At 43.4% G+C, this 17,155-nt stretch overlaps 1 protein-coding gene across 2 annotated transcripts in view; it reads left to right on the top strand.

Moving 5' to 3' along the window:
• Positions 1–17,155, top strand: part of SRF (serum response factor) — a 243,291-nt gene that overhangs the window by 25,777 nt on the left and 200,359 nt on the right. For both annotated transcript variants that reach the window (XM_033937484.1, XM_033937483.1), the window contains exon 2: positions 5,755–6,021. In XM_033937484.1, coding sequence (XP_033793375.1) covers positions 5,755–6,021 — 267 coding nt within the window. The remainder of the gene's footprint in view (positions 1–5,754; positions 6,022–17,155) is intronic.

The following is a 17,155-nucleotide window of genomic DNA, read 5'->3' as shown; positions in this document are numbered from 1 at the left end:
ATCGTGAAAAGTATGAAGGGTAATGGGGTGACCTAGGATCAGAGAAGTAACCATCTCTACCACCATAGCACAAGCAGCCAGGGCTTTCTTGAACAGGAGTGACTATAAAAAAAGGCAACAGAGCGTAACTTACCGCCATGTTCTCCCTTCATGGTGTTACAATAGTCCCAAACAAAGAGATAAAACATGTGGGCATAAGCAGGAAAACCCAAACTTGAGCTAGAAACCAAAGCACATCTTAAATGTCCAACATTTCATAAGTCCATCTGATAAGAGCAGTCATTTCAGAAACCAGGGTCTGTCTCAAAATCTGGTCATAGAAGGAAAAAGCAGAGATCCATTGGCGGCAGTGACCAATCATAGCAAGAAAAGTAAGCATGTCTTTCTTGGTAGCTGGGCGGGGCAGATCCAGAATAGCAGCAATGCAGAAAGTGCAGATTTTCCTTTGACCATGAGACAGGACAAAACCCAGGTATTTCACTTCAGATGTACACCAGTGCAGTTTATTTCATGACACCTTGTGACCACACACAGACAACCATTATAAAAGGTACAAACTATCAATCGGACAGGTCTCCTGAATTATGGAACACAAAAAGTTGTACAAAATGAGAATAGGACCATGAGGGGCAGTGCATGACTTTGTAGAATAGCCCGAAGGACATTCCACACTAGGTATACTGTTGCTTAAAGGTGAAGGCAGCCTCACCAAAGGGACTAAAAATAAAGCATTCTTTAGGAAAATGACAGAAAAAAATCATTGGCTGCCGATGGAATGGTGGAAGAAACATAAGGGCAATGAGAATTACCAAAACATTAACAGCCCGAAATCTAGGACGAAACAGGGAATGCCATCAACTTTGACAACAAGAGCGATGGGCGTATTATAAAAAGAGATGGTGGTTTTGATAATGCCGGAGAAAAGTCAAGAGACGAGCAGTGGAATCTCACCTTACTGCTTTATAAAACCAAGAATGAGTAACTTCAAAGAAGCACTATAGGGGGTCAGTGGAAGCCCAAACAGAGAAGTCTGGGGGAAGGGACAAAAACATTCATGCACAGACCCTGATAATGAAAGCAAAGAACAGAAATTCATTCCACATAACAGCATGTCCTACCTCAGTATTAAACATTGGTGACACAGAAAGATGGGAGCTGAAGGAAAAAATGTCATACACACACACATCCGTACAAGTCTCATTTGTCTAGGAGTAAGTGCCTTTATGACTCATTACAAAACCCAATATAACAATGCAAAAATATTCGCTTATCTTACCTTATAAGCGAGGTACAGTAATAAGAGACAATAAAATCTTATACTCTATAAAAGTTTTTAACCTTACAAATGACAGAGTGGGCAGGGGGGTTCTATAAATAATTTCATTCTTTCCGAAAGAATGGCAGCTGCTTATATATATGAGGGGCGCTTACCGAAAGTACCCCGAGATTTTTCCCAAAAAAACTCCATAATAGAACCCAAAGCTTGAACTTAAAATAAAGGGTTGGGTACAGGTCACCACTACCCAGTGAGTATTAAAGAACAGAAAAATTCAGAAATACTCACAAAATATTGGTGATATCATCTGCCCATCGCGGACAAGCCCCCAACTGAAAAGGATTCAGGTCCCAATTCCTGCCCCATACTTTCTCTGTCTCTGTCATATGTAAGTCAGGTACCTGGGGACACATCTTAAAGACCAGAAACCATCTTTCAAATATGTCCGTCTTTTATTATGAGTTTCACATATTTATACGAATCAGGTTTGCCAGCATGTGTCAGCATGTGACGTAAGGTCACATGAAACTTTAAACACATCAGCATTTTTCCTAGCTAGAGATTGAAGTCCAAAAGGTAAGAAAAAGCCTTGACCAGCAGAGCTTCTTAACTAAAGCTGTCTGTAAATACGGCTTAACAAAACAATTGAATTCACTTCACTACAACTCTGTTTAAACATTCATGTCAAAGAAAGAAAGACAAACATAGATGTCCTTATACCATCTTCAAAGAAGGGAAAGATAAACAGGGCCTACCTTTGCATCTTTAAACAACATATGCCTAAGGACACTTACTAAAGTTCTGATACGTGTCCCTTCATGGATTCTGCGTGTATGCCTTTTAAAATGGTCTAGAAAAAAATGAGAGGCCAGATACTCAGGAGCCATACCAAATATTGATTTAAAACAGATACAGGAAATTTTTTTTAAAACTCTTGCCTCCATCAGTAACCAATGTAGTTTTTGATATTAGGGAGTAATATGTTCCCATTTTTTCAAACCAAAAATCAACCGAACTGCGGAATTTTGAATAACTCGAAGCCTTTTCAGTGTTTTCTTATATGTATCCAAATAAATAATATTGCAATAGTCGAGCATATTTAAGATGGAAGACTGAACTAGCAGACAAAATGATGCTACATCAAAATATTCGGAGTTTCCATAAGACCGAGAAACATTTTCTGACTAACAAATCCGATCCAATGTCACTCCCAAAATGCCGGTCCAATGTCACTCCCACAATTTTTATGGAATCGTCTACAGGAAAATCCTAACCATTTAAAGATATCGATGTATCTTTAATTTTGTCATTAGGGCTCGCCAGAAAGAATTTGTTTTTTTTAGTTAAGTTTCAATTTAAATTCAGTCATCCACAGTTCATTCTGGTTTAAGATAAAGTATAAATGATTTTTTATCTCAGGAGTCAGGTTAGTAAGGGGAACAACTATAGTGATGTCATCCACATAGATATAGAATTTCACTTTTAAACTTTGCAATAAATTCCCCAATGATGCAAAATAAATGTTGAACAATGTCAGAGATAGCGGAGAACCCTGAGGGACTCCACAGGAATTTATCCAACAGGATTGTTTTATCATCGCTATAAACTTGATAAGATCTTTTGCTCAGAAATCCCTGAAACCATTTTAATACATTACCAGAAATTCCAATTGACTCCAAACAGTCAGTCAGGATAAGGATAGCATGATCGACTAAATCAAAGGCACTGCTTAAGTCTAGTTGCAAAACTAGTGCGCTCATACCTTGGCTAAATAAACTGAGAAGAAAATCTAACAGCGAAGCGATAACTATTTCAGTACTAAAACCAGATCGAAGACCTGACTGGTTATCCTGCAGTATGCTGAATTTAACCAAATATGTTACTAAATCCTGGTTAACTAGACCCTCCAACAGCTTGATAAACAAGGGAATACTTGCAATAGTCGGTAGTTTGATGTTAATGAGAGAGATTCCTTGAGATTTTTTATAGTTGGTGTAATCATAATCTGACCAAAGTCCTTAGGAAATGTACCACTCAATAAAGACAGTGCAAGTATCCTTTGCACAAATAATTTATTGTATCTTTCAGTTGACTTTTGTGCTGTTGTACAAGCAATGATTTTATCGCAAATGGACTACTGCAATGTCCTGTACCTGGGAATAACTAAAACCAGGTGCAGGGCATTGTAGGTGATCCAGAGATGCGGCTAGATTGATAACCAGAACATCAAGATATGAACATATTAACCCATATCTCCGACAACTGCATTGGCTACCAGTTGTATTTAGAATCCAATACCAAGCAATCATGCTATGTCATCAATTTTTATATGGCACGATTCCTGAATTTTTTAATTAAGAGTTTGATGTCTGGTTACCAACCATCGAGATCATTGCACTCTGAAAACTCAGCACTGTTGAAAACAAAGGCCAATCCCCATTACAGTAAAACCTTGGATTGCAAGTAACTTGGTTTGCAAGCGTTTTGAAAGACAAGCAAAACATTTGATTAAATTTTAACTTGATATACAAGCAATGTCTTGCAATACAAGTACATACAGTATACACACATCACAACTGAGCCGATGGTTCGTCTCTCTCTGACTCTGCAAGAGTGTAGTGACTTACAGTCTACGGTCCAGAAATATCAAAGAAGAGATAAGTTAATCTAATCATGTATTTTTTAATGAGTATAACTTATGAGCAGACTGGACCGTTCAGATCTTTATCTGCCATCATTTACTATGTTACTATGGCTGTTTTAATCAAGCAAAGTTTTGCAATACGAGTACATACAGTATCATTGCAACTGAGCCGATGGTTCTTCTCTCTCTGACGCTGCGAGAGTATAGTGACTGTTCTAAACGAGCGAGGTTTTGAAATACAAGTACGTATAGTATTTTGTATTAAAGTTTGGGTTGTGGAATGAATTGTCTGAGTTTCCATTATTTCCTATGGGAAAATTTGCTTTGATATACGAGTGCTTTGGATTAGAAGCAGGAAATGTGAAGATAGGAGTTCATTCAGGAAATTGCTGAAAACGCAATTATTCATTGATGTATTTCTTTGAGCATTTGACCTATTTCATATAGTAACATAGTAGATAACAGCAGATAAAAACCCGAATGGTCCATGCAGTCTGCCCAACCTGATTCAATTTAAACTTTTTAAATTGTTTCTTCTTAGCTATTTCGGGGCAAGAATCCAAAACTCTACCCGGTATTGTACTTGGGTTCCAACTGCCGAAATCTCCATTAAAACCTACTCCATTCCATCTAAACCCTCCCATCCATTGAAGCCCTCTCCAGCCCATCCTCCCCCAAACACAGACCGTGCAAGTCTGCCCAGTACTGGCCTTAGTTCAATATTTAATATTATTTTCTGATTCTAGATCCTCTGTTCATCCCACACTTCTTTGAACACAGTCACCGTTTTCCTCTCCACCACCTCTTTTGAGAGTGCATTATTTCCAGGCATCCACCACCCTCTCCGTAAAGTAGAATTTCCTAACATTGCCCCTGAATCTACCACCCCTCAACCTCAAATTATGTCCTCTGGTTTTACCATTTTCCTTTCTCTGGAAAAGATTTTGTTCTACGTTAATACCCTTTAAGTATTTGAACGTCTGAATCATATCTCCCCTGTCTCTCCTTTCCTCTAGGGTATACATATTCAGGGCTTCCAGTCTCTCCTCATACGTCTTCTGGCGCAAGCCTCCTATCATTTTCGTCGCCCTCCTCTGGACCGCCTCAAGTCTTCTTACGTCTTTCGCCAGATATGGTCTCCAAAACTGAACACAATACTCCAAGTGGGGCCTCACCAGTGACCTGTACAGGGGCATCAACACCTTCTTCCTTCTACTGACTACGCCTCTTTATACAGCCCAGCATCCTTCTGACAGCAGCCACTGCCTTGTCACACTGTTTTTTCGCCTTTAGTTCTTTGGACACTATAACCCCAAGGTCCCTCTCCCCGTCCGTGCATATCAGCTTCTCACCTCCCAGCATATTGTTTTGACCTGTTTCAATATTTTATGTATGTAATTTTATTGTTAAACCGTTTTGGAATAAATTCTTAAAATAAATAAAGGTGCGGAGGGTGTCGGTGTGAGGGGGCAATCTGCGGACTGTTGTTTTTAATGGGAGGGTGGAACTTTTACAGTGGGTACTTGGGCACTGACAGGAAAGTAAGGCTACGACATCTCAGACCCTGCTATAAAAGTTTGCAAGGTAAAACTGAGCGTTCTTGCTGTTCATTATGCAGAGTGCTCATTAGCATAGAATTTTCAGTGGCTGCTACGATGATCGGTAGCAGCTTTCTATGCCAGAAAGAGTGCTTTAATGACTCTTACTGCCACGGGAAGCTTTTGAGCATTGGGGTCTTGTCTCTATTTTGCATATGGGAAATGATGAAAGTAGGTAACTTCTTTATTGCCCTAAGAACACAACACTTTACCAAAGTTTCTTTTCTGTCTTGCAGGCCTATGAACTGTCCACCTTAACAGGGACTCAGGTTTTGCTACTGGTGGCAAGTGAAACTGGCCATGTGTATACTTTTGCTACACGGAAACTCCAACCCATGATCACCAGTGAGACAGGAAAGGCATTAATCCAGACGTGCTTGAATTCTCCAGACTCCCCACCTCGTTCAGACCCTACTATGGATCAACGCATGAGTGCCACTGGATTCGAGGAGACAGATCTCACTTATCAAGTATCTGAGTCTGATAGCAGCGGAGAAACAAAGGTAATTCAGTAATCTCCATCATTTCATTTAACAAACTGGATGTATCTGTGTTCGCAATGAAAATGCATCAAAGCAGTTTGCAGTAAAATAGTCTAGAGCACAGTTCTTCAACCGCCGGTCCGCGGACTGGTGCCGGTCCGCAGAAAATTCCTGCCGGTCCGCGCAGGGCCGGCGAGATGGACGCTGTTAAATTTCCTGCCCTGGTGGTGTTCGGGGAAATCTGTTCCGCCCAGCCTCGGGCGATCAAGACAGGCTGCTGACGTCGGGCATTCCCTCTGAGTCTCGCCTATGCGGAAACAGGAAGTTGAAAAAAATAGGCGGGACTCAGAGAGGGAAGGTCCCGACGTCGGAAGCCTGTCTTGATCGCTGCCCCTGCCGAGTCGCCGAAGAGGGCCGCGGAGAAGCGGCAAGTAGAAGGGAGATGCGCGGTGGTCAGCGTGCGCGGTGGGGGCAGCGTGTAGATTGGGGCCATCAGCAGCGTCTGTGCTGAGAGTCTGCCCACGTGCAGGATGCGGCGGATAGGGGCCTCCGGCTCGTCTTGGGCGGCAGGGCCTGCGGTGCAAAGTTTTTGCCGGCTTGGGGAGGGGGGGTTTCGAATGTGCAGGGAGCCTTCAACAGTGGCTGTCTCCTCTCCTAGCAGCTCTATACTTACCAGGGCAGTGATTCACTTTGGCAACTTTACCTTCCTCAGAGGCAGCAACGACTTAAGGCTGCCTAAGGAAATCACTGCTGCAGGCAAGTACTGAGAGCTGCTGGATGGAGAGGAAGCCACTGTTGGAAGCTGGGAAGCTGCTGGATAAAGGGAGAGCTGCCACTGCACCTGGAGGTAGAAAGAGAGATGCTGCTGGGAGGGGAAGAGGGAAAGGGATGGTTAGAGAGTTACTGTTGGATAGGGGGGAGGAGGGAAGGGAGAAGGAAAAAAGGAAGGAAACAGCTGGCAGGGAGATTAGAGGAGGGAAAGGGGAGAGACAGGAATGAGAAAGTAGAGAGAGATTGATGCTGGAAAGGGGATCAGCAGAGAAATGAGAGAGGGATAAATATGCTAGATCTGGTGTAGGAGAGATAAAAATGAAGAAAGCAGTGAAGCTGGAATGAATGATGTAAAAAGGAGAGAGGAGGCACAGGCTGGATGGAAAGGAGAGAGGGGCATAGAAAGAAGTCAGATACATATGGAAGGAGGAGAGGCCAGACAATGGATGGAACGGGCAGACGCTGGAAGGAAGAGTGGAAAGAAGATGAAAGCAGAGACCACAAAAGGTAGAAAAAAATCATTTTATTTCTATTTTGTCATTACAATATATCAGATTTGAAATATATATCCTGCTACTGCTAGAGACATAACTGGGGACTGCAAAGCCTAACACTATTTCTATCATGTGTGACTGCAGTATTCTGTTAGCATGATATTTCTGTGTAGCATTCTGTAATAATTTGGCTTGTTCAGTTTTCTTGATAGTAGAGGGGATATATGTGAAGGGGAGGGGAAACAGGGGTTTTGTTGGTCCTTGCTCTGAATATTTGAATTTATAAAATGACAATTGTACATAATATTGTTTCTTTTTATACTTTAATAAAATACGTTCAATATAAAATCATAACTGAGGCTTGTGCGGATGGAATCAGATGGTTTGTGGGGACCGAGCTTGCGGAGACGGGCGAAAATGTGTTTTTTTATTTCGGTCTTAGTAGTTTGCCGGTCCACAAAATAATTCTTTTATTTCTGCCGGTCCACGGGTGTAAAAAGGTTGAAGAACACTGGTCTAGAGCAGTGGCCCAGTTCCTTGATCATATGTCTCTTTAGCTATAAATTACAATATTATTATTAAGACTTAGCCAAAAGGAAAGATTTATCTACTATAATAAAACTCTAAGCGCGCATGCGCACTCCTATCTGCATGTTCCGTGATCCATATGTCCGTGGCCGGCAGGAGTGCGCATGCGCGAGTCCCCAGGACTGTCTTCTGCAACAATGCTGTGGCAATTGCGGGGTTAAGCGCTCACGTTTCAGCACTGATTTGAAGGGAGGTGTGGGGAAGCGTTTGCAGCTTCTGCAGGCAGCGCTGGAGCTCAGGCCTGTCACCCTTACTTAAGCACTTCCCAGCACCTGCCTACACTTGCACACAGCAGCAGCAGTGTCATCGTCAAAAACATGGCAGATTCGATGATTCTTCTTGCTTCTCACCTCAGAGTCCAGGCTCCCGGTTGACAACGAAAAGGCGGAGCAAGGAGACCACAATCACTGTAAGTGAAACTAAGCTCGAGTTCGGGACATTAGCGATCAGGGTTGCCATGGAAACCTAGCCGTGAAGTTTACATGGCCCTTTTCTGAAATTATCCCCAGATTTACAGTTTAGCTTTTGTTGTGAGAGTCTGGAGCCTACAGAGAAAGTGGAGGAGAGACCAGTGAAAGGGGAGCAGGAGAGAAGACATGCGCAGTCACTTGCAGCAGGGGCTTAGAGGGCAAGAGAGCTGCAATTGTATAGACTGAGGTAGGAAATGGTCAGAGAAAGAAGGGCTGAGACTGAAGAAGGAAGAAATACCTAAAGGGAAACACAAGATCAGGAGCATACAGAGAAACCAGTAGAGCATAGAGGTTTGCAGGAATCAGAAACACATAGAGAAAGTAGAGCAGAGACCCCTGCAAGAAGAGAAAAAGAGCAAAGAGACTGGGGATGAGAAAGAGCAGAGATGCTTGCAGGGAGAAAAAGCGAGGCAGTAATGTTACAGCTGGAGAGGGCACAGAGGAAGAAAGCAGAGACGGCGCTGCACAGGGAAATGGAGGGGTACAGAGACAGACATATATTCTAGCACCCGTTAATGTAACGGGCTTAATGACTAGTTTTAAAATAAATAGATATACTGCTGCTTAAGTTTGTTGCAAATGACCTCGTTATTTAATTTCAGCAACACTTTTGCAGCACTAGAGAACTGTCCTTACCTATCACTCTCTGCCATTCTCCCTATTGTCTTTTATGGATTAATGACCATAGTAGTAATGCTAATTTCCTTATTGTCCTTGCTACATCAGTTGGAACAATTGGGTTAGAGCCTCATGGAGCTTTCCAGTTCAAGGCCTAGCTTGCTGGTGTGCTGTTTAAGGCCAACACATGGGGTTGAGCCTAATGGCCTTGGTTCATTGACCCTGTCCAGTTGAACATACGGCCTGGTTTCTGTAGCACTAAGCCATCACCTAGAGGTGTTTTGCTGACCTCTGGCTTGACCCAGCCAGCTGAGAGGGTCCTTGTTAAGGATCTTTAATTGCCGGTCCAGTTGCAAGGGAACCTGCCGCCAGTGCTGTTTAGTACTTTCAACATCGGGACAGGCAGTCCCGCTGCTGTCCGACCCAGCCAGCTGAGAGAGGGTCCTTGTTGAGGATCTATATTTGCTGGACTAGTTGCGGTATGCGAGCCAAAGGGGCGTGGCTAAAGGGACTTGACCCTTTTGAGCCCCTTCGGAGCCCAAGAGGAGCAGGGAGCAGGGCTATCGAATTCCTTCAATATGGGCAAGAGAGAGGCCAAAGCAATTCAATCTGCTGCGACGATAGGCCCGATGATCGCCATCTTATGGTTCCCGTTTTGCCACATGTTGAAGAGCAGGTAACTCTAGATCAGGGGTGTCCAATGTCGGTCCTCGAGGGCCGCAATCCAGTCGGATTTTCTGGATTTCCCCAATGAGTATTCATTGAAAGCAGTGCATGCAAATAGATTTCATGCCTATTCATTGGGGAAATCCTGAAAACCCGACTGGATTGCGGCCCTCGAGGACCGACATTGGACACCCCTGCTCTAGATACTCAAGCTGTCTCTTTATCCTCTGGGGAACCAACACCACCTCCTCAACCATCATATTCTTTAGGGTCAGAAGAATTCCCCCCCTTTTAAGGAGGGAGTAACTTCTTCCCCACAATTATCTTTATCATCTGGACTGGAGGTTTCAGGACAATCCTTGGGGCAAGCTAAAGAACTAATCCCAGTACAGATGATTACTGGGCAAGGCTCGGATGTTCTCCCTAAGGATAAAGTGATCACTCTAATTGATGTTCGCCTAAGCATTAATAGAATAGTCATCACTACAAAAAAACGTTTTGAATTTGTCAATTCTCATTCTCATCTGATATAACAGTGAAAATTAAAGAGCAAGATGTTAAATTTGGAGAAACAGCTGTGAAATTTGAAAAATTGGATTAGGCAGTAAGTACTTTACAAGCTAGTGCTGTTTCTAATATTAAGGATAGTATGATAATACATACTAAATTAGAACAAATGGAAAATTCTATCGGGGTTAAAAATCTTCGTTTATTAAATTTTCCAATTACACACCATCTGTCCCCGATGGAGCTCTTAAGAATGTATTTGAAGGAGATATTACATTATATTAAAGTGGAGGCTTTTGAGGTTGATAACCTTTATTACATCTCAAGAGATTCTAAGGGAATGGCAGATGAAGGTGAAATGGATAAAATGGTGTCACCTGATAGTTTGAATGTATCACAGTTTCTAGAATCATCCAAAGACATAATAGATAAGCGAGCAACTCTTCTCGTGACCTTTAAGACATAGTTGGAAAAACAAGCTATTTTAAAATTATATTTTTTGAAAAAACAAGAGTTGTTTTGTGGCTAACGGATGATAATTTTTCCGGATGTCAGACAAACCCAGTTTAAAAGGAAGCAGTTCCTTCAGCTAAAGCCTAAGGTTTTGGCAGTTGGAGCTACTTTCTTTTTGAAATTTCCATGCAAATGCCTTATATCGTATGGAAGTGATAAATATGTGTTTTATGATCCAGTCCAGTTAGAAGATTTTATTAAAGAGAAACCTTTGCTGAAAGTTTAATTTCTAGTATTGATTTTCATTTTTGGAGGATGATGTATAATATATAAATGCCATTTGCCTGTCTTTAGATGGTAGATAGATTTGATTTTTTTTAAATATTGGCAACCATGATAATGTGGACTAGGACACGGTTGATTAATTGCCTTATATATGCTTTAATGTTCTCTATATGGAGTTTTTTGTGGTCATTCATGAATATTTGTTATTAATGTATTGTATTGTAACGAATAATCAAATAAAGAAATAAAAAATAAGAGAAAACACTCCTCTGATGGACCTTCTTATACTAAGCACGCCTAAGTAGCGTCTGACGTTTGGACTTCCCACCAGAAAACTTTCAAATCTGATTGGGTGTGCTTTAGGTGTGATTTGGGCAAGCACAGCTGCGCTGACTTTTATTCAATTCCTTCACTTCTCAAAGCTTTTACTAGAAGCCATTTGTCATCTGCTTAGTCTGTAGAGGCTCTTACCAAATTCTAAAAAGTTCCCTCTATAGCTCTATGCCTTAAGGCACTGCTTTTATCTTCCATAAGTCAGGAGTTCAAGTCCTGAGTGTGGTTAGCAAATATTTGATATTCATATTTCTACCAGGAAACTTTCAAACTCTTTAGCCATTCCTTTGCTTAAACATATTTGAGTTGATCTTTAAAATGACCTGCAACAATTCTCAGATGTCTAAAGCAGCCTGTTCTCTCTCATCCTAACTCCCCTCCCCCACCCCAACACACACTACTCAAGCATGAAATCACAAACAGCCAAGCTGAATATACCAACAGAAATGTCTCTAGGATACATCTCAAAAAATGTACCTTCAATACCTGTCCAAGCCCTCTGCAGTTTTAAGTAAACTGTTATACCTGTTGCCCTGTGCGGATATTGCATAGAAGGAAATCCATTCCTACCACAATGGCTTGTAGCAGAGAGAAGATGAATGTATCTGATGCACCTGTGCCTGCAAACTGCAGAATGCTGATGAAAAACAGCAAAGTCCACCACTTATGAGAGCTGTTAGGATGCTGTTAAAATGAGTGAAGGGGAGGGTGGGATTTGAACCGGGGAGCTTCAGAAGATGGACAAGGTGCAACAATGCGCATTAACCTGGTGAACAACAAATGGCATCTTTCTGTTATAGAAGTTTTCTCCCATGACAGCTTAGGATATCCTAGCAAAGTCCACCATAGACCCTCTTAGGAAGTTGTTAAAATGAATGAAGGTGGGATTTGAACCGGGGTGCTTGAGAAGATGGACAAGGCGCATTAACCTGGTAAGCCAGAAATGCTTTCTTTGTGGTGATTGTGATATGATAGCTAATCAGTCAGTCAACTATGATATGAAAGGGCAGCGAGATCAATCTGAGTAGAAGCTGATGTAGCTATATGGGTCTTGTGCTGGTCATACAGAGGTTGTGAGTTCAACACCCAGCGCATCTTTTAATTGTGGCATACTACCTTGAAGGTGCAGCTTGATGATCTCACAGTGATATGTTTTTCATGTTCTTTATTTGGTCTCAAGAAAGAGCTGATTTCAGCACTGTTTGTTGGGAATACGAAGAGGGGCTGGCCAGGGAGGCGAAAAACTTCAAGGCATTCTTCAGTTACGTAAAGGGGAAGCGACCAGCGAGAGAGGAGGTGGGGCCGTTGGACGACGGGGATAGGAAGGGAGTGATTAAGGAGGATAAAGAGGTAGCTGAGAGGTTGAACATGTTCTTCTCGTCAGTTTTCACGAGCGAAGACACATCTAATATACCAGACTCAGAGGAGCTCATGAGTGGGGAACAGGCCGAAAAATTGGAGCACATAGAGGTAAGTAAGGAGGATGTCCTCAAACAGATAGACAGGTTAAAATGTGGTAAATCACCGGGCCCGGACGGGATCCACCCAAGGGTTCTGAAGGAACTAAGACAAGAAATAGCGGGCACAATCCAGCATGTTTGCAACCTATCCTTGAAAACTGGAGAGGTACCAGAGGATTGAAAATTGGCGAATGTCACACCTATCTTCAAGAAGGGATCGAGGGGTGACCCCGGGAACTACAGGCCGGTGAGCCTGACTTCAATTATAGGGAAGATGGTAGAAGCTATGATCAAGGACGGCATTTGCGAGCACATCGAGAGGAATGGCCTACTGAGAACAAGCCAGCACGGATTCTGTAAAGGAAGGTCGTGCCTAACGAATCTTCTGTACTTCTTTGAGGGAATAAGCAGTAGGGTGGACAATGGGGAACCCATAGACATCATTTACCTTGATTTTCAAAAGGCTTTCGACAAGGTACCACATGAAAGGCTGCTTAGGAAACTGTGGAACCACGGGGTGGGAGGGGATGTGCACAGATGGATCAAGCACTGGTTGTCGGGTAGACTGCAGAGGGTCGGAGTAAAGGGCCAATATTCTGACTGGCAGGGAGTCACGAGCGGTGTGCCACAGGGATCGGTGCTGGGGCCGTTACTCTTCAACATATTTATCAATGACCTGGAAAAGGAGGCAAAGTGCGAGGTTATAAAATTTGCAGACGATACCAAACTGTGCGGCAGAGTTAGGTCCAGGGAGGAGTGTGAGGACCTGCAAAGGGACCTGGACAAGCTGGAAGACTGGGCAAACAAATGGCAAATGCGCTTTAACGTGGAAAAATGCAAGGTCATGCATATAGGGAAAAAGAACCCGTTGTTCAACTACAAATTGGGGGGGGCATTGTTGGGAGACAGCAGACTCGAGAGAGACTTGGGTGTGCTGGTGGATGCATCACTGAAGCCATCTGCACAGTGCGCAGCAGCTTCAAAAAAAGCCAACAGGATGCTGGGCATCATAAAGAGAGGCATAACAACCAGGACGCAGGAAGTCATCATGCCATTGTATCGAGCGATGGTGCGTCCGCATCTGGAATACTGCGTTCAGTATTGGTCGCCGCACCTCAAGAAGGACATGGCGGTACTTGAGAGAGTCCAAAGGAGAGCAACGAGAATGGTAAGAGGGCTCGAACACTGCCCATACGCCGAGAGGTTGGATAGGCTGGGGCTCTTCTCTCTGGAAAAAAGGAGGCTCAGGGGAGATATGATAGAGACCTTCAAGATCATGAGGGGCATAGAGAGGGTGGGTAGGGACAGATTCTTCAGACTGAGGGGGACAACAGATACGAGGGGGCAGTCGGAGAAACTGAAGGGAGATAGGTTCAAAACAAATGCGAGGAAGATTTTCTTCACCCAAAGGGTCGTGGACACTTGGAATGCGCTACCGGAGGAAGTGATCAAGCAGAGTACAGTACAGGGATTCAAACAGGGTTTGGATGGATTCCTGAGGGATAAAGGGATCGTGGGATACTGAGAGAAGTGCTGGGATGTAACACAAGTATAGAAAACTAAACATGTAATAAGTATAGTATAGAAAGCCAAGCAGGTCGTGCATGTGCAAGGCCGGAGGGTTAGGACTTCGATGGGAAATTAGGACTTAAATGAGAAACCAGGGTGGCAAGGGGGCCCCTTCTGGTGATTCAGACAGGTCGTGACCTGTTGGGCTGCCGCGGGAGCGGACTGCTGGGCAGGATGGACCTATGGTCTGACCCGGCGGAGGCACTGCTTATGTTCTTAAAAAAGGGGGTTCTTTTTAAGCAGGAAAGCCAAAGGTGGTGTAATGAGTAAATCATATTACTGTTTGGGTAGAAAAGTACTATGTTTTCAATGCAATATGTTTATATTGATGTGCTTTATTGATATGGTGGCTTATTAAATCTATTAGGAGTGCGAAAGAAGAAGAAAAAAAACATATTCAAACTCACTATAAGAAATATCATTGCGGAAGCGCAAAGCACGCCTAATCTGCGTCTATAGGAAATCTCCGACTATGAAAGCTGTAACTGCATTGAAATGAAGCATAAGCTACACTCAGACCAGCTTTTCCTTCGCCTACATTTTCCACACTGTTTAGGCGTGCTCTGTTGCCTAATTAGCGTCTATGTGGTGCCTATCCTTAACCACTCCCATGTTACGCCCACGTCTACAAACTGACGCGATTATTCCCTAAATCTGTGTTCTATGGACACTTAATCGAAGCCTAACTCCGTCTAAGTCCCAATTAACACTTGTTAAGACCTTTAAATCGCTCATTATCCACTTAAATCGGACGCCTAAATCATTCCTAAAGTTAGGCGCAGTTTACAGAATTGGGGCCAAAGTGTGGTAGAAAAGCATAAGACTAATCGGCAGATAAATATCAGTTATTCACATGTACATTCTTAAGGTTTTTCTTTAGCAATTTATCATATTACTTAAAAGAATAGCTCCCAAAACATACACTAAATTATCATTCACACAATATTAATGAGGTAAACAATGTAGCAACAGCTAGCTCTAATTCTGCTCATCACTAATAATAAAACCATAAGCGCACATGCGCACTCCTACCTGCGTGATCTGTGATTCGTAGCTCCTTGGCCCCACATGCCCAGTAGAAGGAGTCAGCGGTGGTTTCTTCTATGCATGCGGAGTCACCTTAAGCAGGGACACATGGAGGCGACTCTCCAGGTACTGTTCTGCGGCCCGCAGTCTAGCCGGCTCCCTTACAGTCCCTGACCAAAGTTATTTTTAAGTTCAAAGCCGCGGCGGCGACTCCTCTCACAGCTGTACCTGTGTTGGAAGCCTCTCTGACATCATGTCAGAGAGAAGGCTTCCGATGCAGGCGGGGATTGTGAGAGGAGCCGCGGCGGCAGCTTTAAACTTAAAAATAACTCTGGCAAGGGATTAAGGGAGCCAGCCATAAACAACCAGCTGCTGGGAAGGGACCGGGGGGGGGGAGAACTGCTGCTGCTGCACAGGGAAGTGGAGGGGGAGGGAAATACCATTGCCACTACTGTACAGGGAAATGGGGTGGGGGGAGGGAAGTGCTGCACAGGGAAATAGAGGGGGAGGGGGATGGGATGCGGCTGCTGCACAGGGAAGCGGGGGGGAGGGAGGGAAATACTGCTGCTGCACAGAGAAGTAGGGGTGGGGAGGGAAATGCTGCTGCACAGGGAAATGGAGGGGGAGGGAATGCAGCTGCTCAGGGAAGTGGGTGTGAGGGGGAAATACTGTTGTTGCTGCTGCTGCACAGGGAAGTGGAGGGGAAATACTGTTTGCTGCTGCTGCACAGGAAAGTGGAGGGGAGGGAATGTTGCTGCACAGGGAAGTGGGGAGTGAAATGCTGCTGCACAGGGAAGTGGGGGGAGGGAAATGCTACTGCACAGGGGGCAGGGAGAGAGACAGAAAGACAGACACAAAGGGGGCCAGGGAGAGAGAGAGAGACAGAAAGAAAGACAGACAGCGGGAGAGAGACAGAAAGGAAGGAAGAAAGACACAGGGGCAGGAAGAGAGACAGACATACATATATTCTAGCACCCATTAATGTAATGGGCTTAAAGACTAGTGATCTGATAAATGAATGTAGAGAGTCAGATATTCACTTGAAGCTCTTCAGATGAAAGTTCTGGCTGAATAGACAGGCCTTCAGGAGCTGGTTCCATAGGATATTATGGCCTGGTCTTGCCTGAATATAAGGGCGCAGGATGAAAAAGCTTTAGTCAGGAAGATGCTTTCCTTTCTTTTGAAGGGAAAACGGCATCTTTTTCTTATTTTCTATGACTAGCTTTGTGTAGCAGAGGACAGAAGTAAACCACCACACTACTTTTTCTATTGTATCTCTACTGATTGTTACAGTTGCTGAAGCTGAGCTGTGAGATCCCTACTCACTCATTGATAAAAATTTGATTCTGCCTCCGTGCCCATATAAGGTGAGATTTTCCTCGCTGGCATCCTTGGCTGGGGCCCACACATTCCTTATAAGCTGCAGCTGTTTCTGGCTTTGGCGCTGCCTGAGAGAGAGAAGTCAGGATGTATGATCAGCAAATGGAAACATTTTGCTGCTGGTAGATTTTGAAATTCATATTTTGGAAAAGTATTTTAAAATGATTTACAAATAGAAACATACAGAATACATTTATAAACAATAGCTCCCAGCTTTAACTTGCCCTTTCGCATTCAGGATTTCAGCCAACAACACTGACATATAGTTGGGTTTTTTTTTTTTTACTATTCTCATTTTCCAGGGCACACTTGTGTATACAAAAATGCTACATTTTCCAGTGTGATGTGTGCTTTTACTCTCTCTCTCGGGGAAATTTTGTAAAACATGGTTACTAAAGTGGTCGGTGGTCTTCATCATAAGCATATGGGGACAGACTTAAAGATCTCAATATATATATACAGTCAAACCTCGGTTTACGAGTGTTTTGCAAAACACTTGAGCAAACTTTAACTCGAAAAGCTAGCGTGTCACCCC

This window comes from Geotrypetes seraphini, chromosome 3, assembly GCF_902459505.1.
Source record: "Geotrypetes seraphini chromosome 3, aGeoSer1.1, whole genome shotgun sequence".
Classification (NCBI taxonomy): domain Eukaryota; kingdom Metazoa; phylum Chordata; class Amphibia; order Gymnophiona; family Dermophiidae; genus Geotrypetes; species Geotrypetes seraphini.
The sequence above is the reverse complement of the archived record's forward strand: the minus strand, read 5'-3'. Positions and strand labels throughout refer to the sequence as shown.